This window comes from Tauraco erythrolophus, chromosome 3 (assembly GCF_009769465.1).
Source record: "Tauraco erythrolophus isolate bTauEry1 chromosome 3, bTauEry1.pri, whole genome shotgun sequence".
Lineage (NCBI taxonomy): Eukaryota > Metazoa > Chordata > Aves > Musophagiformes > Musophagidae > Tauraco > Tauraco erythrolophus.
In genome coordinates this window covers 32,740,316-32,760,810 of record NC_141467.1, presented here as the reverse complement: position 1 = coordinate 32,760,810, position 20,495 = coordinate 32,740,316, and the positions used below count along the sequence as shown (strand labels likewise).

Genomic DNA, 20,495 nt, shown 5'->3' with positions numbered 1-20,495 from the left:
TCCTGCCTTAGTTGCACTTATCCCGTCGTCTTCCTCCAGTTGCTGCGTTGCTCTGGCTGTGTTTATGCACCTCGGATTTGGCATCCGGGCAAAACATCTTACCACAAAGTTTGTCTTCTATGAAAACGGAAATTGAAGTACACGCTTCCTTGCTCCCTTTTCTCTCGCAGTGCCTGTAGGCTGGTGTGAGATGAACCAAACCCAATATTCAGGGAGCCGCAGAGCCTGGAGCCATGGGACGGCTTGCTCTCGGAACAGTGAAACATATGCTGCCTGTAATGGCATCCTCTGTGACCAAGTCCTCCTGAAGGTATTGTCACTGTAAACCTGGAGTAACACTTACTTTGTCGTTTTAATGATCGATTGTGATTTGGAACAGAGTACTTGATTGACACCATGGAAATTGGGGCTAGATTTTTTTTTTAAGTTAACTTATTTTATTGTACTATCTTAAATGAAAAGGTAAAAATAAAATATGGAAAGTTCTCTGCTGTCCTTGGTCGTGATGCAATTACTGAATGCTGCAGCAGTTGTGCTGTATTTTAGCGGGAAGACGTGCGCTACTCTCCGTGTTGCGGCGTGCGGGAAGTGTTGGGGCAGAGCAGCTGGCCGTGCCCGGCCTCCCGGAGCGATATGGACTCAAAGCCTGCAACATTGCCGTGACTGGCAAGAAACTGAGGCTTAAAGGCAGGGTTGCTACATCTGGATGTAGGGGATGTACTGTATTGGGGGTGTTTATTATTTTTTGCTTATTTTGGGCCCTTTTTTCGAGCACTTTTTTTTGAATTTATTCAGCGACGTGGCCCACAGCTGGATGATGGTACCTGCCTCGTACTGATGGCTCTCCAGAGGCTTAACTGCTGAATAACCTGATGAAGCCGGAGGATTTAATTCTGCTCCTTTGTTGAGATACTTTTATTGCTGCTGCTCGTCCTCCTGCCCGCCTCTGGGAGCCTGGCCCCGCCCCCCCCTTGGGCCGCCTGGCCCCGCCCCCCCCTTGGGCCGCCTGGCCCCGCCCCCCCCTTGGGCCGCCTGGCCCCGCCCCCCCCTTGGGCCGCCTGGCCCCGCCCCCCCCTTGGGCCGCCTGGCCCCGCCCCCCCCTTGGGCCGCCTGGCCCCGCCCCCCCCTTGGGCCGCCTGGCCCCGCCCCCCCCTTGGGCCGCCTGGCCCCGCCCCCCCCTTGGGCCGCCTGGCCCCGCCCCCCCCTTGGGCCGCCTGGCCCCGCCCCCCCCTTGGGCCGCCTGGCCCCGGCCCCCGGGCGGAGGCAGGACTGAGGCTAAGCCCCGCCTACCCGGCGCGCGGGGCTTAGCCGCGGGGCGGAGCTGCAGCCTCACGCTGGCCGCCGGCCCCGCCCCTCCGCTCTGCTCTGTGGGAGAAGATGGCGGCGGCCGGGGTGGGCTCGGGGCGGAAGCAGGTGCGGCAGGAGGAGCTGCGGCGCCTCATGCGGGAGAAGCAGCGGCAGAACGCGGGAAAGAAGCGGATCGACTCGCCCTTCGCCAAATATCCTCGGCACCGCGCTCCCTGGCCCTCGCCTCGGGGCCTGTCCGGCGCGGCGGGGCGGGAGGAGGGGGGGCGGTGAGGGGCGGGGGCCCGCGGCGCAGCGCCCGGCTTTCCTTAACGGCGGCGCCACGTACAACAGCCTGGGGCACCTGAGCTGCGCGCTGTGCAACGCGCCCGTGAAGAGCGAGCTGCTGTGGCAGACCCACGTCCTGGGCAAGCAGCACCGCGAGGTGAGCGGCCCGGCGCGGGTGGCGATGGGGTGCGAGGAGCGGTGTTGGCGCCGGTGCTCCGGCTGCCCGCTGCGGCTGGGCAGTGCGGGTTTGGGCTGGGCGCCGGCCGGGTTTTGTTGTTGAGCAGTAGCTGGGCACCGTGTGAGCAGGGGGAGGGGGCGGGGAGGTCACGCCGCCGTAACGGAGGTTGGAGGTTTGCTGCTTTTCGAGGTGTTGGCTGGTAGACAAGGTTGAGCATCTGCCGGGAGGGAGCGGTGTAAAAACAAGCCCGATTGTTTCGTCTTGTTTTGTTTCCTTAAAACCTATGTAGCCGTTGAAGGACCAGCACTTGAGATAGTCGTCCCGTGTCTTTCAAGGGGCGTGCTCTTAAGATGAAGCTGTTCCCTCGTTAGCGACAACTTTTAACTGTCACTTGTCCGCAGCTCGGACTGGGAAACCCTGCTTGGGATTGCTGTGTTGTCTGTGTGTTACCAAGAGACAGCTTACACGTGGTTGTGAAAGTACCCTTTTTTTTTTTTTCTTTATAATTTAGCAGGGAAGATAAAGAATTTGTAAGAAAAAACCTTCAGGGAGCTTGTAACTTGGATGCAACCTTAAATCTGATTTTTTTAGTCCTTTTAAATTTTGCTGCTTCTTAGAGATTCTTAGAGATTCTTTGCTGATTCTTAGAGAGTTTGCGTTTAATTTTAGAAGTACTGAGAAAAGGACCAAAAGAACTGAGGGGTTCCTAGTCCGTTGCCTGCATTCTGAGTAGATCATTGTGGCAAGGCACAGTCACATGTCTTTAATACTACCGCTGTGTTTTAGTTTTAAAACACTTCACACTCCAGGACCTTAGGATGAGTCCAGCCTTCCTGCTCATTCCTCCAGTGTCTTACTGCTGTAAATGTCCCTGATCTTAGTCTTTCCTTTCTCATTCATACAGCCTCCCTTGTGCAAGTGTCTGTTCCTTTGCCCCCATGTCACATCGTTTAAGAGGCTGACAGAAACATTGGTCTTGGTTTCAGTATCCAGGATGTCTTATTTCAGTGATCTTGTTCTAGAAAAACATTAGCTCACTTTATTAAACTGTTCTAAAAGCACTGTATTTTAAGCTGCAATTCAGAAGTTCCCACTAGGAAAACTTCCCGAATTTTGTACTTCTTTACAGAGAGTTGCAGAATTAAAAGGCACAAAGCAGACAGCAACTGGTTCAGCTGCAAGCACATCATCCCATCCTGTCAAAAGAAAAACTGTTGACACAGAAAATACAGAGTTAAAGAGAGTAAAAGGTAAGGAGAGAAAAATACTTATCAAGCACTTGCCAGAATCTAGACGTTTATGTCTTGAATATTTTTGGTTTGGATTTTTCCCATGGAAGTGAGTTAATGGCATCCTATTGCCGCTGAAAAGCGAAAAAGTCTGTCTTGCTCTTTTTCTGTGCGTTCACTGATCAGGAGAAAACTGCACTTTTGGTAGTTTACCTAGTTTTCTTCTGGGTTATTGGGTTAAATTAGGTCATGGAGCTGGGGGGTTGATCCAAAGAGAACCAGAAAGGGTGTAAGTTAAACAGTAGAAGCTCTTGCTCAGAAGTGGTGCTATTCCTTTTCGGTGGGATCAAGCCACTGCATACCATGCATGAAAATTTGTGCTAAAGGAAAGATAATTATTTTTTTTCCCTTGGTGCTACTAAACGTGTAGATATATGAAATATGTGAAAGTGTGCATTTGTGAACTTGCTGCTGTAGTAGGAGTCTGTTTGAGGGATATTTCTTTTAAAAGCATGGATTGTAAGAAGTGACTCTTGCCTGTTATACAGGTACAGACGAAAAGCCACATACATCTACATCTGGGTAAGTAGGTCTTATTACATAGGAGTTTTTGTAACTGTACCAACTGCTGCATTCTCACCCTGTTCTTCCTTGTCTCTCCTTCCTAGCCAAGGGTAAAAGTTCAGAGAATCAGCAGATCCCTGCTTCTGCTCGTTTTCTGATGTGGGTGTATATTCCTGAACACGGCAGCACCTTCCTCAGTGCAGATGAGAAAATCATGGTACTAACCACCTCTGACAAAACAGGAATTACTTTACTATCAGACTTTTAAGGATTAATACGTGGCAGTGTTATGAAGTTTTCTAGAATGATGATAAGTAGATCGTGGCATGCAGTCTAATCTTTAATGCTAGCATACTGCAGAAGAGATGGTAGCCTGAAACGAAGGCAATTTTAAATGTATATTTAAATGATAATTATTCACAAAAACTACTAACAAATGTCATCAACAGATCTTTATTAAGATGTTTTTGTGGCTTAAAATGCATGTAAGTGCACATCATGCAGTTGAACTCTCACAAATATAGGAATGTATTTGACTTCAAGGGATTGGGTTAAGTATCTTACTGCCACTGAAGATTTCTGACTGTGTTTGGACATCTTTATGGGGTTGGTAGATGTCACATGAGGCAAGCAGGTCTCCTGTACACTTCTTCACAGGATGAATTATTACTATCTTGCATAGATATTACATGCTGTTATCTGGACTGTAGGAGACACATTGTAGAAATTTTGAGTGTGTGTGGCAAAATTGACAGTTGAGAGGTTTGTTCATTGTTAAACTGATCAATAGGATTATTTGAAAATAAAACCTTGAAAATGTTTGGCTTGGAGGACGGCAGCTGTTCTAAGCAAATCTAGGTTTTCTCATTGCTGAGCCTGTGTGGCTCTTCTAAGCTGCAGTTCTGAGCGGCAGTAGGTGCCCAAAATAAGTAGTTGTTACACATGAAGGTTATCAAGGTTTCCGTGACATTAGTATGGCCACTGATCTATGAATTTTGTATCAGCGTGTTCACAGCACATGTACTGGTGCAAATAACTTTGAATGCGGAAGTTGCCATTCCTCCAAATGCACTTTGTTATGGGATGCTTTTATTAATATTTCTGATACTGAATATTCAAATACAAAAATAGAACCGAAATGTGTTTTCAGAATTAACCTGAGCATTTCTGAGGTACTTCAAGTGAAAGCAGCAAGTATGTGCTGCCTCCAGACAGTGGTTACATCAGTAGTTGGCAGTTTAGGGTATCGCACGGTGTCTAAAAGATTGTATCGCTCACAGATTGAACAGACTTCGGCTGCGAGACCCTAACTGATGTTTGTCCAGTTTGAAATAGTTATTTTATGTGTTCTTTACTAGGCTACCAGCAGATTTTTTTGATGAAACAGAGCAAGATAGTGCAAACAAACAGCTTTCAAAGGGTCCAGGTCCCAGTCTATTGTCAGTAAATTATGACGACGATGATGATGATGATGAAGAGGAAGAACAAGATCAATCAGACACATCTTCTGTTATGCACAAAGCTGAAATTCCACCTCCAACTCAAGACGTAGTAGCTAATTCTCTACCTGCAGGTAATGTTGACTGAAATAGTAAGTGATTCAGTAGGGAGAAGCTATGTTTTAACTGATAATGGAAGAGTTTTAATTTATTTTCCTAATTATTGCTATTAGCGGGTTAGAGTGTGTAATATTGGAAGTAGAGAAAGGAGATTCTTTGCTAATTTGTTATTATGTGGTGTTTTCTCAGCATCCTTCTTGATTTTATGTTCTAATTGTTTGAGGCTGTTCAAGTAAAATAATGTCTGGCTGTTCTTCCCTTGATTCAGTAAGGTATTAATTGAAATTCCTGTCTAGTCAGAATTTTATGAAGAAACTTAAAACAGTTGTTCTTTTTGTTCATAGGCTTCTGTCCTTTCTTACAGACTTCTTTGACAGCAAAACTACGGCTGCTCCTATAGTTTCCCATTCAGGATCCATACAGAAAGCAGAGATACAAGAGAAGGTAGTGGAAAGGTAAGCAGTCAAATCAAATATTGATAGATTTGGGAATTGTAAATAAACGTCGTTCTTCCAGGAAATACAGGCTGTGATCACTTAGAAATCTGTCATATTGTTAACTTGTTTTCAGAATAGTTTGTATACATGTCAGCCTGTAGCACTTTTTTCAGACAGGTATTTTGCACCCCAGAGGCAGGGTAAGAAGTGGAGCGATGCCATACAGCATCTGTTCGACATCTCTATTTGCAAAATTTTAACGCAGGGTACTTTGGAAGCTTAATGTCAACCACTGCTTGTAACTGTTTAAAGAAAAACATTCACTGCTTCTCTAGTAATGGTTCAGGTCAGTTGAGCACTTTTTTTAGACAGTGGTTTAGGCTTTCAAAAGTAGAGACTTTGCTGTTAAAATGTTTGAGCGCTCAGCGTACTGGGAAGAGTAGTTTAAGAAACCTAAACTATGGCTCTTGTTTTGACGGCGAGATTTAAACCTGTCTGTGCAGTTCCTTGTAAGTTAAGACCAAACTGAAGAAGCAAGTTTTGATGGTTGTAAGTAAAAACTGAGGGTGTAAAAAAAACTTGCTCCATTTCTAGGTCCTTTTATAAAAGATTATGGATTTTATTCTGGACTGTTTTTAACTCTACAATAAAGCAGGTTGTAAAGTCTTAACTTGAGATAATAGTAATCAAACATTTCAGGAAAGAAAACACTGCTGAAGCTTTGCCAGAAGGTTTCTTTGATGATCCTGAAGTGGATGCAAAAGTAAGTGATCTGCTCTTTTTATGCTGCAGGATTTATTTCTGCCAGTTGTAAAGATTTTCTGAGTAGTAAGGATGATTTTCCAGGTGATAAGTCATACCAGAATGTAAGAACATGCACTATTTAGAATTGAACAGAATAGAATAGTTCAGTTAGAAGGGCCCTACAACCATCATCTAGTCCAACTGCCTGGCCAGTTCAGTGCTGACTAAAACTTAAAGCATGCTGTTAAGGGCATTATCTAAATGGCTCTTAAACACTGACAGTATTGGGGCATTGACCACCTCTCTAGGAAGCCTCTTCCAATGTTTGACCACCCTCTTGGTAAAGAAATGGTTCCCAACATCCAGTTTAAACCTCCCCTGGCGCAGCTTTGAACATTTGTTCTGAATTAATTAGAAAACATGAAAAGGGATGGAGGCAGGCAGGAAGAGCTTGTTAAATCATGTCTCAGAAAGTGTTTTTGATTGTGATTCCTTTGTGGCTTTTAAAGAAAGCTAAAGAAATGTTATTTGTTAGTTAAAATGCTGGACTGAGATTTGGACAATCCACCTGTTAGCTTTATTTCTTTGAGTCATCTCAGGAAAAGCATTTCACCTAATTTGTACATCCAATTCTGCTTTGGAGTTGACAATATAAAAATAGTTCTCTAATGTCCTTTGAGAGATCGTGTTGAAAAGTGTTCAGAGTTACTGTGTGGCTGATATTATACATCCTTTTAGAATGAAAATAGTTAGATTATGGCACACACTGTAATCTCTAGTACTGGCATACTACAGCAGTGAACTTGGTCTTCAACCCTGTCTTTTACAACTATGGGGTATTTGATGTTCAGAAAAGAAATGTGGGTATTCAGTGTGTTTCTTAAAATAAACCTCACAAGTAAAAATCTTAAAATTTTGATCAAAATCATTCCTACTTCCTTCAACTTGCACAGTACCAAATGATGATCAAAATAAACACTGATATTTGAAATACAAACTTTTTTTTTTTGAAAAATTTGTCACAGCTTTGATGGCTTTCCCATTTTCTTTATTGAAATAATAGTGCTGTAGGCTCAAAGTCTTTTTTGTTTTCCTTGAGTATATTTCCCTATTGTTCACACTGTCGAAGGCTGCTGGTGTATTTAAACTGGATTGTGAAGTCAAGCCATGATTTCTGATTTGGAGACCTTCCAAATAATACTTTCTCATGTTCAGTTAGTCCCACTGTCCCTATTATAAGTTTAGGTGTCTCTTATTTGCTCTGCAGGATTCTGTTGGCACCACTCATGCCCACATGTTGGCCTTTCTGAATAGTTTTGAATAATGACATTTTGAATATTGAAATATGTAGCTGAAAAGAAAGCCACGCCGTTTTGTGGGGTTTTTTGCATATAACTAATTGGAGTGTTAAATTTTTCAAATACTTAGTTACACCATGAGTTAGGAAGCAGGTACAAAGTGGGAGCACCTAGCAGGCAGAGGAGAATCTGCTTGTATCTGTGAGGGCACTGCTTAGTGATCTTTGTTCTGGTCATCACCTCAGCTGATAAGATCTGCAAGTGGACACATGTTCTGATAAGCTCTTCCTTGAATTGCTTGCAGGTGCTCTTCTTTTTAATCAGCCCTCTCTAAGTTTAGCTGATATGCAGGGGCAGGAAAATGTTTGTGACATCGCTTAAATTGAGATGGCTGCAGTGATTCTGTGTTGGAGAATTTTTTTCAGAATTAACAGTAAGCATTTGGAAGGGAGATTGTGGGCTTGAAAAATGTTGGTTCTTTTCATCAGGAATTTATAAAGTCTATAAATTCTAGATTAGATAAATATTTCAAGGAAAAATAATATCTTTAGTGTTTAAATTTATTGTAAGAAATACAAATAATTATGAATTACAAAAGACAACCACAATGCGTAATAACACAGTACATACACATATGATAGAAATAATCACAGAACAGAAAAATGAAATGATCACTATTACTTCCCAGTATGTAGTTTGCTTGGAAGCTTCTAATTTATTCTATAAACTTAATTCATACTACTGGATTTTGTATAATCATTCAGGAACAAAATATACCAAACTGATGTCTTTACCATGATGATGACTGATGTGTTACCAAAAGAGAGGAATGGATACAGGAAAAATAAAACTAATGCAAAAAGATGATGTCATGAATTATTCTGTTAAAACTGCTTAGTTCTCCTAGCTATACAATTTCCACGCCGTCCAGAGCCAGGCGTAACCCGTCATCTAACGTATGTTATATGCCACATCTTCCAGTCTTGAATTGTAGAAGTTCTGGTTGCACGGGTAGATTATCTTGTTTACTTGCTTGCATTAAAAGCACAATCTGGTTTTGATCACCTTAGTTGTAGATCTTAAATACATTCTTTCTGCTACTACTTTTTCAGTCTTCTTGCCTTAGTAATTAATACCAGCTACCACAGAAGAAAAAGCTTTGCATGTTGTTAAAATTGGTATGTAGCTGTACTATTTCTTCTGTTAGCCAACAAAATTAGACTAGATTTGAGATGCAGTCAGACTATTTTAACACCAGTCAGATTAATGCCCGAATCATTTGATACTTTATGTTATGCCAAAGGCAAATAATTCACTGCTTTTTGGCTTGATATGGCTGCTATATACGATTGAACAAGCAGCTTACAGAAGAATTTAAAAGTTGTTACCTGACACAGTGAAATTGCAGACCATCAAATTAACAGGCTTAGTCACTTTTGTTAATCCAAACATTCCGCACCATCCGTTCTTAGTCAGTTATTCTTTAATGCTACAGTCCAGGATGTTGTTTTAATCCATGAGTAGAGTCAGATTTTTTCCTCCAAAACCATTGTGCAGCTGCACTCTCTTATTCATATACATTACTTAAACTGAAGTATGTCGACCAGACTTTTCTGAGAACACAGCATAATTTATTCTGTTTCTCCAGGTGTTTTACAGTACCCCAAAGTGTTACTAGACATAAATTGTTAACGAGCCTGTTTTTTCATGTTCCTTAGGTGCGAAAAGTTGATGCTCCAAAGGATCAAATGGACAAAGAATGGGATGAATTTCAAAAGGCAATGCGACAGGTCAACACAGTAAGTAATGGATTCTATTTTTATTGATTCTAAATACTATACACAATAAGGAAAACAACAGTTTCATGCAGCTCTGCAGAATGACTGACATCTGCATTTGTCAGCTGTTTGTTGCAATGCAGTGTGTGGTTAAATGCACTTTATAAATGAGCAAAAGGTTCCTTCTGTTTTCCACTTAAGGGAAATTAAATTGAAAAAAAATTTTGATCAGGATCCAGTCATCAATATATATCTAGTTACATTTGTTAAATTGTATTTAAATAAAATAGCATATACCTCTGATCAGCGTCCTGTATCCAAACAACATAATTTTAGGCTCTTCAATAGATGAGATATATTCATGTTTTAACCTTGAAAAAAATGGAACAAAACACCACCCATTTTGTGTGTCTTTCTCAAAAAGGATCTGTAGGTAAGTAACCTGGGTTTTATGGTTAATTTAAATGTACCAGAAAGGAACTCCAAAATTTGGGAAAGTAACAGAAAATTTTGTGTGTGAGAGACTGGCCACAATTTTTCTGTACTTCCGTTTTTTACTGTTTAGCATTGCATGGGAACTCTTTCCGGAACAGGTTTTTATCTGCTCTATTATCCAGTATAAAACTGTCACTAAAGATGCGTGGTGGTCTCACTCTTTCTTTCAAATACTAGAGTATTTGGTAGTTTTTGAGTTTTAATTGTAAATAACCACTCATATGCCAACTGCTAAGGAAAGTGGTGCAAAAAAACTTATCATTGCTCATTTTAAAGTGGTCAGCACTATAAACAGAGCGAATGTTCGTACAAAAGCAGTGGTGGATACATTTTGCTAGCATTAGCCATTCAGATAATTCTTCAGCTTAGAAGGAATCTTCTCAGTTATGCGTGGACCATTGATTGCATAGCATCTCCCAGACATTCAGATTTGAGAAAGTATATGCTGAAAAAAATAACAGGTTAGAAACACTTCGGGATCTAGTGGGAATACTTAACCAATTCTTTCAATAAGCTTGTGTAATTAAGTCCCAGGCATTGGGATATAGCTCCTACTTCAGCCTCAGATTTTGATGCACGTAGTTTGTTTATGCTTAGTTCCAAATAGTAGCGTATTGAAAAATTCGAAAGGTTAACCGCAAAGCAGTCAAACTACTTTTAACTTTTAGTTTTAAGAAAAAGCATTTCCATTTCCAATTAAACCAGATTATTTTTTTCCTGTATTTGCCTCCCAGAGTCTTTTGTGAAGGTGGGAGTATACGTATAGGAGATTGACATTGACTTGAGGTAGAGGGAAGGAAGGGAGGACACGGACATCAAAAAGGAACAACAGTGGAATTCAGGATGCAGATGAATTATCTTAGTGCTTTTCTGGTTTAGATTTCAGAAGCAATAGTGGCAGAAGAGGATGAGGAGGGACGACTAGATCGTCAGATTGGAGAAATTGACGAGCAGATGTAAGTAGATCAATTTTTCCTCAAACTTTCTGTTCTCCAGCAGTAATGGATCGATATTTGACTAGAGTGATAAAAAGATTTTCAATTTTATTCTTCTCTGATAGTGCCTTTCATTAATCACCTAAATATTTGAAGAAGACAGACTCCCTCAAATTGCAGAATGATACCTAATAAAAACATGAATTTTGGTGCAAAGTTATGTGATTATTTGCAAAGAGAGAATGTGCTAGAATCACTGAAAATACAGCAAGCAGGCACACGTAAAATGAAGCAATAGAAAGCAAATTCTGTGAACAAACTGTCTCTCTTCCCCTCTGTCAAATTTCTCTGAATTCTGATTGATGTAGAATTGATGTGAACATTTTTAAAAAACAAGGTCTGATATTCTGCAATGCAATTACAACGTCAATAACGAGATCTGTGTTTTGACCATCCATTTGCTGTACTGAAAATGCCCTGTTCTGTGACTAACTCTCCTTCTTTCTAATAAAAGTTTACTTAAAGAATTTATTGAATGATGCACTTCATTACATGAAGTGAGTTTTTTGGTTTTGTTGAAATGGTAGGTGTATCAGCTAAATAACCATTAGTTTAAACTCTAAGTAACCTGAAACACAGCTTAGGGGAACAGATTGTTACCATCATCATGTAGCTTAACCCATTGATTAACAGTGATTATGGCAATGCTAGTGACTGAAAAGAAAAAGATGGATTCCGATTTTAATGAACCTTGCAACAAAAAAAAAAGACACTGAAAATTAAAGCAACACTTAAGCCGTCTGGCCAGATTTACATGCTATAGATAATCAGCGTATAGTAACAATAGCGTTGGGTTGAAACTGAGCTTTGGTAGTACAGGGATGTCTTGTAACAATGTTCATGTCATTTTGGAGAGGGTTTGAGCTAAACCTGACTGTCTTTGGGCATTCAGTTTTACCAGTAGCTTAGGATGCTGTAGTACGTAGAACCAAATTTAGAAATTTGTAGAGAATTTCAAGTTTGTTACCATAATTATTTTTCCCAAAATAAAAGTTCAAATAGATTTTTCAAGACTGTTTTTATAGCTTTGTCTTCTGAGCGTGTTTAAATGCGGGCTATTTCGAATTAAATTCAAGATCAAATTAATTCCAGTGACATTCGTGTTTGTCTTAGCCTTCAAATCCTCAGCTGTGACTGCCTGTAAGTATTCGTATGGCAGATACGCAAGGGGAAACAGGGTCCAGATAATAGTCTTTCCATGTTGACTCTTTCTAGCAAATAGGAATGAAAGAAGCAAAGATGGATTTAAATCAGGCTGATACTACTTGGCATTTTCAACAAAATACCCTGTTAAAATGACTAGAATAATAGTTATAAAACATATTTTTAGGACATAGCTTTTGAAGTAAATGGAAAGCTGAAATTCGTGGATTGCATTTACTTAAAATGTTCTGTTACAGCACACAATAAGCAGAAGGAAGGATGTGAACACTTGTGCTGCTCTTTTATGTTCAGAGATGCCACCTCCAAGTTATCAAAATTGATAGCCCATTCATATCTCACCTTTCTACTGTATATGAAAACCATAAGCGGAGCAAAGAATGGCATCTCTTCTTGTGTGGAAGTGATATTGGTTCTGTGCTTTGTAAAAAATGATTTGTGGTGGTAGCGGAGTTGCTAAATATTTGGATTAGATCTGCTAGAGAATTGACCGTGCCTCTCCTCTGGTCGGTTTCCACATTTTAATACAGAGAAGGTGCACTAGCGTTATTGAAAGCTTATTTTTTCAATTGATGGAAAGCTGTGGAGCTTTTTTTTTATCCAAAGTTGGAGAAGAAAAATCCAGCACTGTGGAAAATCCAATTAATGTGGAAAGGCCACAAGTATTAACAGGTGGTTTACTTTTCAACAGTGAATGTTACCGCCGTGTTGAGCTTTTGCGTAACCGCCAGGATGTGATGAAGGAGAAGTTAAAGGAAGCCATGAGATTAAGAGCAACTCAAGAGAAAGAGGATGAGGCTGTCGGTAGCGAAGATGAAGAAGAGCTGCAGGATTTGCTGTCTCAAGACTGGCGGGTGAAAGGGGCTTTGTTGTAGCATTTCTGCAACGTGGTTGACATTCTCTTTATCTGTGATGTTACTTCCGTTGTTAGGAGTGAGATGCTTTTGTTAAATATTTATTTAAAAAGGATGGTGAGATGGCAAAGAGCCAAGCATATTAAAAAAACCCACATCGTCATAGATTTATGATAGCGTATTACTCGCTGTAAAAACTGTATATTGCAAATGTTTTACAATATTGTATGTACCTTTCCTATTAAAATTATTGGTTTCCTACCAGAGATATTTTAACAGGATTAATAAGTAACTGAAGAATCTCTAGGGTTTTGGAAGCATTAGATATATCTGGTAATTTTGAGACTTGGATTATTGTGTATAAAAGTAAAGGACTAGCAAAAGTGATAGCCTATGGAGTTTTCCCAGATTGGGAGGTTAGGGAAAGGAAAATATTGTGCATTTATGTTATCTTAAAATTTATAAGTGCTCTTCTGTCCATTGCCCCAGCTCCCAATAAAATACGTACATTTTTTTTCAGGATCTGTTACAGTTTCTCTGTGTGTGTAAGAGCCAAGCTCAGAAACGCTGAGTTACAGCTTCTCCACAGTGCGTGCTCTGTGATGTGCCATAGGCAATGCTGAATATTTTTCTTTATAGTATCTTGTTTTGCTTAGTGCAACCACAGGGTAGCATACCTCACATTTCTTGAACCAGAGGGATGAAAGCACAATGGTTATATGTTTGCATAACTTAAACGAAAGGGTGACAAAATGCCAGAGAAAGGTACTGCACGAGAAACCAATGAGGTAAAATCATTTATCTAGCTGCAAGTACTGGAAGTTTTCTTAAGATACTGTCTTAGGCACGGAGACCATCTAAAATTGATTTCTGTTCTGATAAACACAGATGAAGTAAAATCAAGAACAAACTTGACAAGACTGGGACATGGAAAGCAGAACTACCTTGAGCTTTGGTAAGTATCTCTGGGGTTTTTTTGTGAAGCATATTTTTTTTTACTTTTGCATCTCTTAAAACATTTCAAATTTGCTGAGGACTTCTGAAAAAATAGGAGAAATGTGTGGTTTAATTTCTATCAAAAAGTAAAGTTGTGAAGGATCAGCTTAACATTTTTCTGTTTTTTAAAGATTCTAGTTTTAAAACAAGTTAGTGAGGTTTTAAAGGGAGAAAACAAGCTTTGTTCTTATGAGAGCATTCTGGATACTTACCTCAAAGATGGTTATTAACCAAGCAAGAAAGAGAAAAACTAAACCTAGAAGTTTGTTTTGCCTGTGTGGGAAGAAAGACTTGACATGGTGGGAGCCTTTTCCATATTGTGAGATGCTTTTTTTACCACTCCCGGTTTCCATGATTCTTGAGTTCAGCTCTTTCTATTTATAAAGCTGTCAAAATTCAAGCAATGGTCTTTAGCTGTTTGGTGCAACCATTTATTTCTGCTGACATGCTGGCTCACAGCCATTGTGTTTTGGTTGATTTAATAACAGTAAGTTTGACACAACGCTGCAGTCTTACATGAATTAGTATTGTTGTTGAGATAGCAACACTCAGAGTATTGAAATACCGACTACAGGAACTTCAGAGACTACTGAAACAAATAATGAATGTTTTGGCAAGTTGGACCAAAATGGAAATAAAATTTCCTTCTATAGCGTGAAACATTTGAATATCAGAGTATAAGGTGCCTGTCCTGCTGTAGTGAAAGATCTCTGGATCTGTTTATCACTATAAAGAGAACTTTCAACTGGGAGGGTGGTACAGTCTTACCAGATGGACAGGTTTTTTCAAAACAAAAGACATTCCCCTTTTCACTCTCAGAAGAGCTAAGTTCCTAATTGTTCTACTTATCTTTGCCTTTCACTCGCTGATGGAAGCGTGCTGGCTTCTTAACACTGAGCTTTAGAACCACTCTCTGCATTTTGCTTAACATCAAGAGACACAGATGTGACTAAAGTCAGGTTATACTCAGCGTCACGGACATATAGTACATGTTTTTACAGTGTAAAAGTGTTAATCTCTGAGTTTATAACTTACACTTCCGTTTTGTACGTATATCTGTAATTACTTTCATTCTGTACATGAATCTGCAAGTCACGGTTTCAAGTGCAGATAAATAGGAAAGGAGCTGAGCATTAAAACAGTTCAGATGTTTTATTCCGTTGCCCTCCTCTTTAGAGATACCGAGTGGTAAGAAGCTGAAGGCAGTGAGGTTAGTTACAGTGGAGGGAGCTTGTACATTCAAATCCAAACCAGTGCAGCCCATTGTTTTAAGTATTATTGGCAATAGATGGCAGGAATAAATACTAGATCACTCATCACTCTGTTCATTATCCTTGCGTAACTTCTGTTGAAACAGTAAAGACAATGGCCCAGCCAGTGGCTTATGTATTGCTGAGGAAGTAACTGGCAGCATTGGTCCCTCTTGGTTGTTGCTTGTTTGAGTTGAATTTTTTTTTTTTTCCTTGGAGGAATCTCATAGATCCACAAAGAGTTGTACACAAGTTTTATACAGCTTGTTGCGTACAGGTGTACATTTCTGCACCATTTGAAACAAAACTTTTAGAGAGCTTTGTGAAGAAGGTAGGAGTGACTTTGCTATCTCTATGCTACGTGACCGTGGATGCCCGTGTGCTGTTGTGCCAAGAAGGCAGGAAATCATCCTCTTTTTAGCAATGAAAGTAGCATGGCTGTAAGGGAGAAGACAGAATTATCCCAACCTTACTGAATAGTCAAGCTATTGTATCAAGGTAAATGATCTCTTGTGTCTTAGAAAAAATATAGGCGTAGTTAATTTATGTTTTAAACCTGTCCTCAGTTTTAGAAAACAATTTTATGAGCATCTGATGAACTATTCAGCTAGATAATTAACAAGAGCAAATAATTGGTTTTGAAAATATGTACTTCGTTAATTTCTTTCTAACTTTCTTGAATTCTATTTTTAAACAATAAAGATGAAAGTCCTAATAACTAGCTCTGTCCATAGCCACTATTAAAAATAAAGTTTTGATCTCTGGCACAGTGGAATTCAGAAGAATATTTTTAATTCTCTGATCTCCAGGACTTCCAGAAAACTGAAGAATCAGAATTAAGGGGGAAGACTTAGCATTTGTAATCCTTATTTATCCATATACCAATGGAGAGTGCTGCCCAAATTTAAGAATTGTGGAATTTCATGCCACCGAAAATAGTTGCGATTCCCAGCTTAGTGGTTTTGAAACTGCTAAGTGACTTCCCGTGTTTGAAATGGAGGTCCGAGGAGCTGCTCTGCAGGGAGCAGATAGCCACAGCTGCTACTCAGCTGTTGGTAGTTTGCTGTTCTCTGGCAAGTGCCAAGAATCACCAATGGCAATCTGTGTGCTAATTTCTCTCTCGCCATGGAATAAATACGCTGCTGCTGTCATGACTGAGGAGTAGGCGTGGAAAAAGGGCTGCGTTTGGTACAGAGGAGCCCAAAAGCGATTGCGCAGAATCAACCAAACCACAATAGCAACAACAAACAAAACAATGTTCTCATTTACTGACATGATCGATTGTTGTTCCTCCAGTAAAGCATATAATTTTAAAATTTGCTTCAGAATCGTGAATACTATTTAAAAGGAACATTAACATTAGCTTTGGTCAGGCCCCCTGCCAATAAATTCAATTTGAGGAGAGACAAATTTTGCTTATTACATGCCATTGTAATTAAATTCTCTGCACTTTAACATCTTAAAAACACTGAGCTAGAAATAGCTCTAATGAGAAAAGTCATATTACTCAAATGTTTTCAGCACTTAAAAATACTTTTTCTTATAATCAAGAAAGCTTGCACTAGGAAATCAGACATTCAACCAATAGGAATCATGCTGTAGCTGTCATTAGCAACCATAATGTGAGTACATAATGTTTCAGAAATTCCTTTTGTTAGGTAACATCAGATGAATTTGACACTTCTCTTTCGTTTCAGTTACTGTCTCAAGACATGCTAGTCTGTAGAGCGACAAGACGCATGCAGTGATGCAGGAACTGATTTAATCAACATAACTGCGTTCCTTCCTGGAACCAAGGTGCAAGTACACTTCCATGGCAAGAAAGGCAGTATGTACTTGTATCCCTAGAAAGTGTCACTCAGGCCAAGAGATTGAATTTTTCTGGTGTCAAGCAGTTTTTTTCAGTATCTGCCTTCATTTAATCTTCTGTTCATCACCTCACTTAGAACTATCCTGGCCTGTTAGCTGGGAAAAGAAATGCCAGCAATTCCCATGTGTAGACATCTAAGGCAGGTCTTTCTTCCAAAAATACAGTTGAGGGACTAATGCATTGCATAATTGGTGGTTACAGCACTTACAGAGGGTGTAAGAGATCTGAGTTCAAATCCTTCCTCTCTATGCTGTCCTTTGAACCTACAGTTTCTAGTTGAAACAATCCTGGCCTAACAATTGCAGTCTTTCCTGTAGAAGCTGCGCCACTGGAAAATGATTGAATTGGTGAGCGTGTCTGGCTTGTCTGATAGTCATGACACTCGCCTGAGAAGGGGCAGGTCCTGTTCCAAGTACGTAAATAGTGCTGAGATACATTCAGCTGAGATTGAGGCTATGGAAGAAGCCGGGTTTGGACCTCGCCCATCCCAGAGAAGCACTCTTATTTTCATGCTGTCGGGTATTTAGAAATGAAAAAACAGGGACGCTTCTGTTTCTGCCTAGTTTGGGTGGGGAAGGTTCAGCCCATGCTTTAAGACTGTCTTGTGAAACCTCACAGAAACACCTCGCCCATGCAGGCTGGTGAGGAATGAGGTGCCTTACTAGGCACCTGCATTCATGGTCCCAGTGAGGTTTATGCTGTTAGCTTCCCAGGAGCCTTGACTGGCACAAATTAGGCACCTTGGGCCCATAGATGCCTTCTGGCTATGTCTGAGGACAGAAAGGAGTCTGGGTATTAGCAATGGGCTAGATGATGTGGCTGAATACCTCTAACTTTGTTTTCTTTCTGGTTGACTATTCCAGCCAGCATTCCTGCTTTCTATTTTTTCACTAGAGAAACACAACAGAGCTGCTCGAATTCATTTGAGATGTTTGCCAGAACTCTGATACCAATTCGATGATGTGAAAACTGCAAAACTTGTGTTATCTTTCATTTGGAAACTCTCAGTTGTGTGCGCAGTGACCTTTTCATATTGGGTGCATGCTTCCACTTATCTGCCTTTGAGCATGAGTGGCTTAGTTTTCTATCGTTGATAATAATATTTTTTACTCCTTTTTTTTTTTTTTTTTCCCTCCAGATGTACCTTCTTGTGTTTTGTTTTCCTGTTTTGTATATTAAAGCTATCCAGGAACTTTTTCTTGCCTTTCAGAAATCTTTTCCAACTAAAATAATGAAATTGAGTCCTCAATTAGCCTAGATTTTATCACATTTCTGCCTGTAGTTTTTTGCAAAAGTCCTCTGAAAAGACTTTTTTCTTTTCTTTGTCCACGTGTCTTTATTTTACCTCTCCTCATTCCACACGCAAACATGTCCCTGCACTAGTTTGTTTAAATCTCAGTCTGTTCTAGCCAAGTCTGCAAGGCACAGGGGAATTACTTGTGAAAGGTGCTGAACACGACGGAGCTGCTGCTGCCTTTTGCCTAGCAGCTTTACTGGGAGACCAAAGCCTAGACCTACTTAGTGCTGAGCTGCAATAATGCTCTCCTTTTCCCATTTGCACCAGCCAGGCTAGCCAGAGAAATAGCTTTTGCTGTTGAGGAAATGAAGAGTATGGAGGTCTCTGCTGTGAAAGCAGCTTCATCTCTCCTTTCAAGAGTAAGAAATAAAATGTATTTTAAGTAATATAAATACATCTTAAGTAACAATAACACAGAATTTTATCAAGGTTAATACTGCAGCCTATAGTTCTTCCAACCTAAGGACTGGAATAGCTAATTTGACATTGGTTAAGGCTTCCTGCGTGCTGGGATGCGACGAGATATTCTGTAACCTTCCTGAGCAGCCTTTATTGTCAAGAATTGCTCTGTGGCTGCATCTGTATTGAAAAAGCTTTTGACTTCTACAGGTTTCCAGGTCTGTATATATGTGTTGGTCATACTGTAGTTCGAGGCTCAGAATCAAGACTCAGATACAGAAAAGTTCTCTGTACCCTAGAGTCCAAGGAAAATAACAGTGATATGCCCCACAAGTACTCATCTGGGGCAGTGAGGGGGATCAGGACCCCAAGCTAAATAGCAGAAGACAAGAATAGACCTTAGTAAAGCAGGGATGAAGGTTGTAGAATTAGTCTCATGTCATTAAGGATGCTACTCACTCGCACTGCCAAAACCTCTGCTTTCTCATGAGGATAAAGCAAGTAAATGTGAAAGTATTACCGATGCCCTAAGAGAAGAGGTGGCCAGAGCGCAGCCAGAAGCCCTATATGCAGCAACATCTCAGGGCCAGCCCCTTTCTTGTGAAGAGAGAACCTGACTGCAGTCCTTCAGCAGACCCAAAGGAGGAGCTGAATGGCTCAAGCAGTGTGTCAGAGCAGGATGAGACACTTCCTGAGCCAGCTCTCCATTCTCCCTCTTTAATGCGGATTGCCACACTTCTCCCAGCTGCTGGGCTAGTTTCCTAGAGGGGTGGAAGGTGCTGTCTAGAAGCCTCCTCACTAAACGATGCTGCTGGGAACGGGAAGATACAAAGGGTCTTAGCAATATTGTACACAGTACCCAAGTTTGTTCTTTTGCCGTTTTTTTTTTTCTTTCCTCAGTATCTGATCTTAAAATCAGTATGGGAAAATACGAAAGATACAAACCAGTGACTTCTTGTAGCAAGAAGCCAAATCCTGTCTTTTCTATGCAGTGTGAGAAGTCCTCCCAGAGCAAGTTTGTTAAAAACCAGATAAAGTTTTGCAGAAATACTGCTTACTGTACTAATTACACAACCTGGCTCCATCTAATCGTGAAAAGACTCATCGTCCCTGACAATGGGCTAATGTACTCCTAACGTTGCCAGTATTGAACAGTTGTTACACTCTTCCCAATGAGCACTGGGACCTTAAGCGTGATGATATGAAACCTTTAATCATTAAGGAAAACAAGCAGTTTGTCTATGATCTTAGTTTGACAATCCATAAAATAGTGTTTCTCAAATGACAAATTAGCAACTTGGTTACAAAGAGCAAAGTTTAAACAACACAACAGTTGTATGCACAAAGCTACCACGTCTGTTTTTTTAAATCAGGAAAAAAATTTATTTATAAAAACGTCTCGTTTAATTTACTGTTGAGTCTCTAGCTGAATACAGTGGTTTAGAACACTAACAGCCCATGCTTTTATACAGATTAGCCAAAGCATGAACATCAATGGAAATTAACCCCCGAAAATATCTTTGCTTTGCTTTATGTTATGAGCCACAACAGTGTTAAAACTGGAACAGTAATGAAGCAACACAAGAGTTAGGAAGCACAGTTGCTTAAAGAGTAAAAGAAGTATTTTCTTTTGATGTCTCAGAATAATAAGAAAGTTAGAAATGGCAGAAACTCCTCTGTAGATTAGTCCATAGAAAGCATTGTCTCATGGGGCTTTGGAAAAGTCCTGTCTGGTGGCTAATGCACTAGGGCATGATGAGATACATTACAGAGCCCCCAGGCCAGTAACTTCTGAAGACAGCCTAAAACGTAGGAACAA

General features: G+C 40.4%; 1 protein-coding gene across 1 annotated transcript; it reads left to right on the top strand.

Moving 5' to 3' along the window:
* Positions 1–1,377: 1,377 nt before the first annotated feature.
* ZNF830 (zinc finger protein 830) lies at positions 1,378–13,386 on the top strand. The gene is made up of 10 exons (XM_086609119.1): positions 1,378–1,499; positions 1,630–1,729; positions 2,880–3,000; positions 3,528–3,561; positions 4,902–5,116; positions 5,467–5,557; positions 6,239–6,302; positions 9,300–9,380; positions 10,734–10,810; positions 12,702–13,386. Exons 1-10 carry the CDS (start codon positions 1,378–1,380, stop codon positions 12,883–12,885), a joined length of 1,089 nt encoding a protein of 362 aa, XP_086465245.1. The 3' UTR covers positions 12,886–13,386.
* The last annotated feature ends 7,109 nt before the right edge of the window (positions 13,387–20,495 follow it).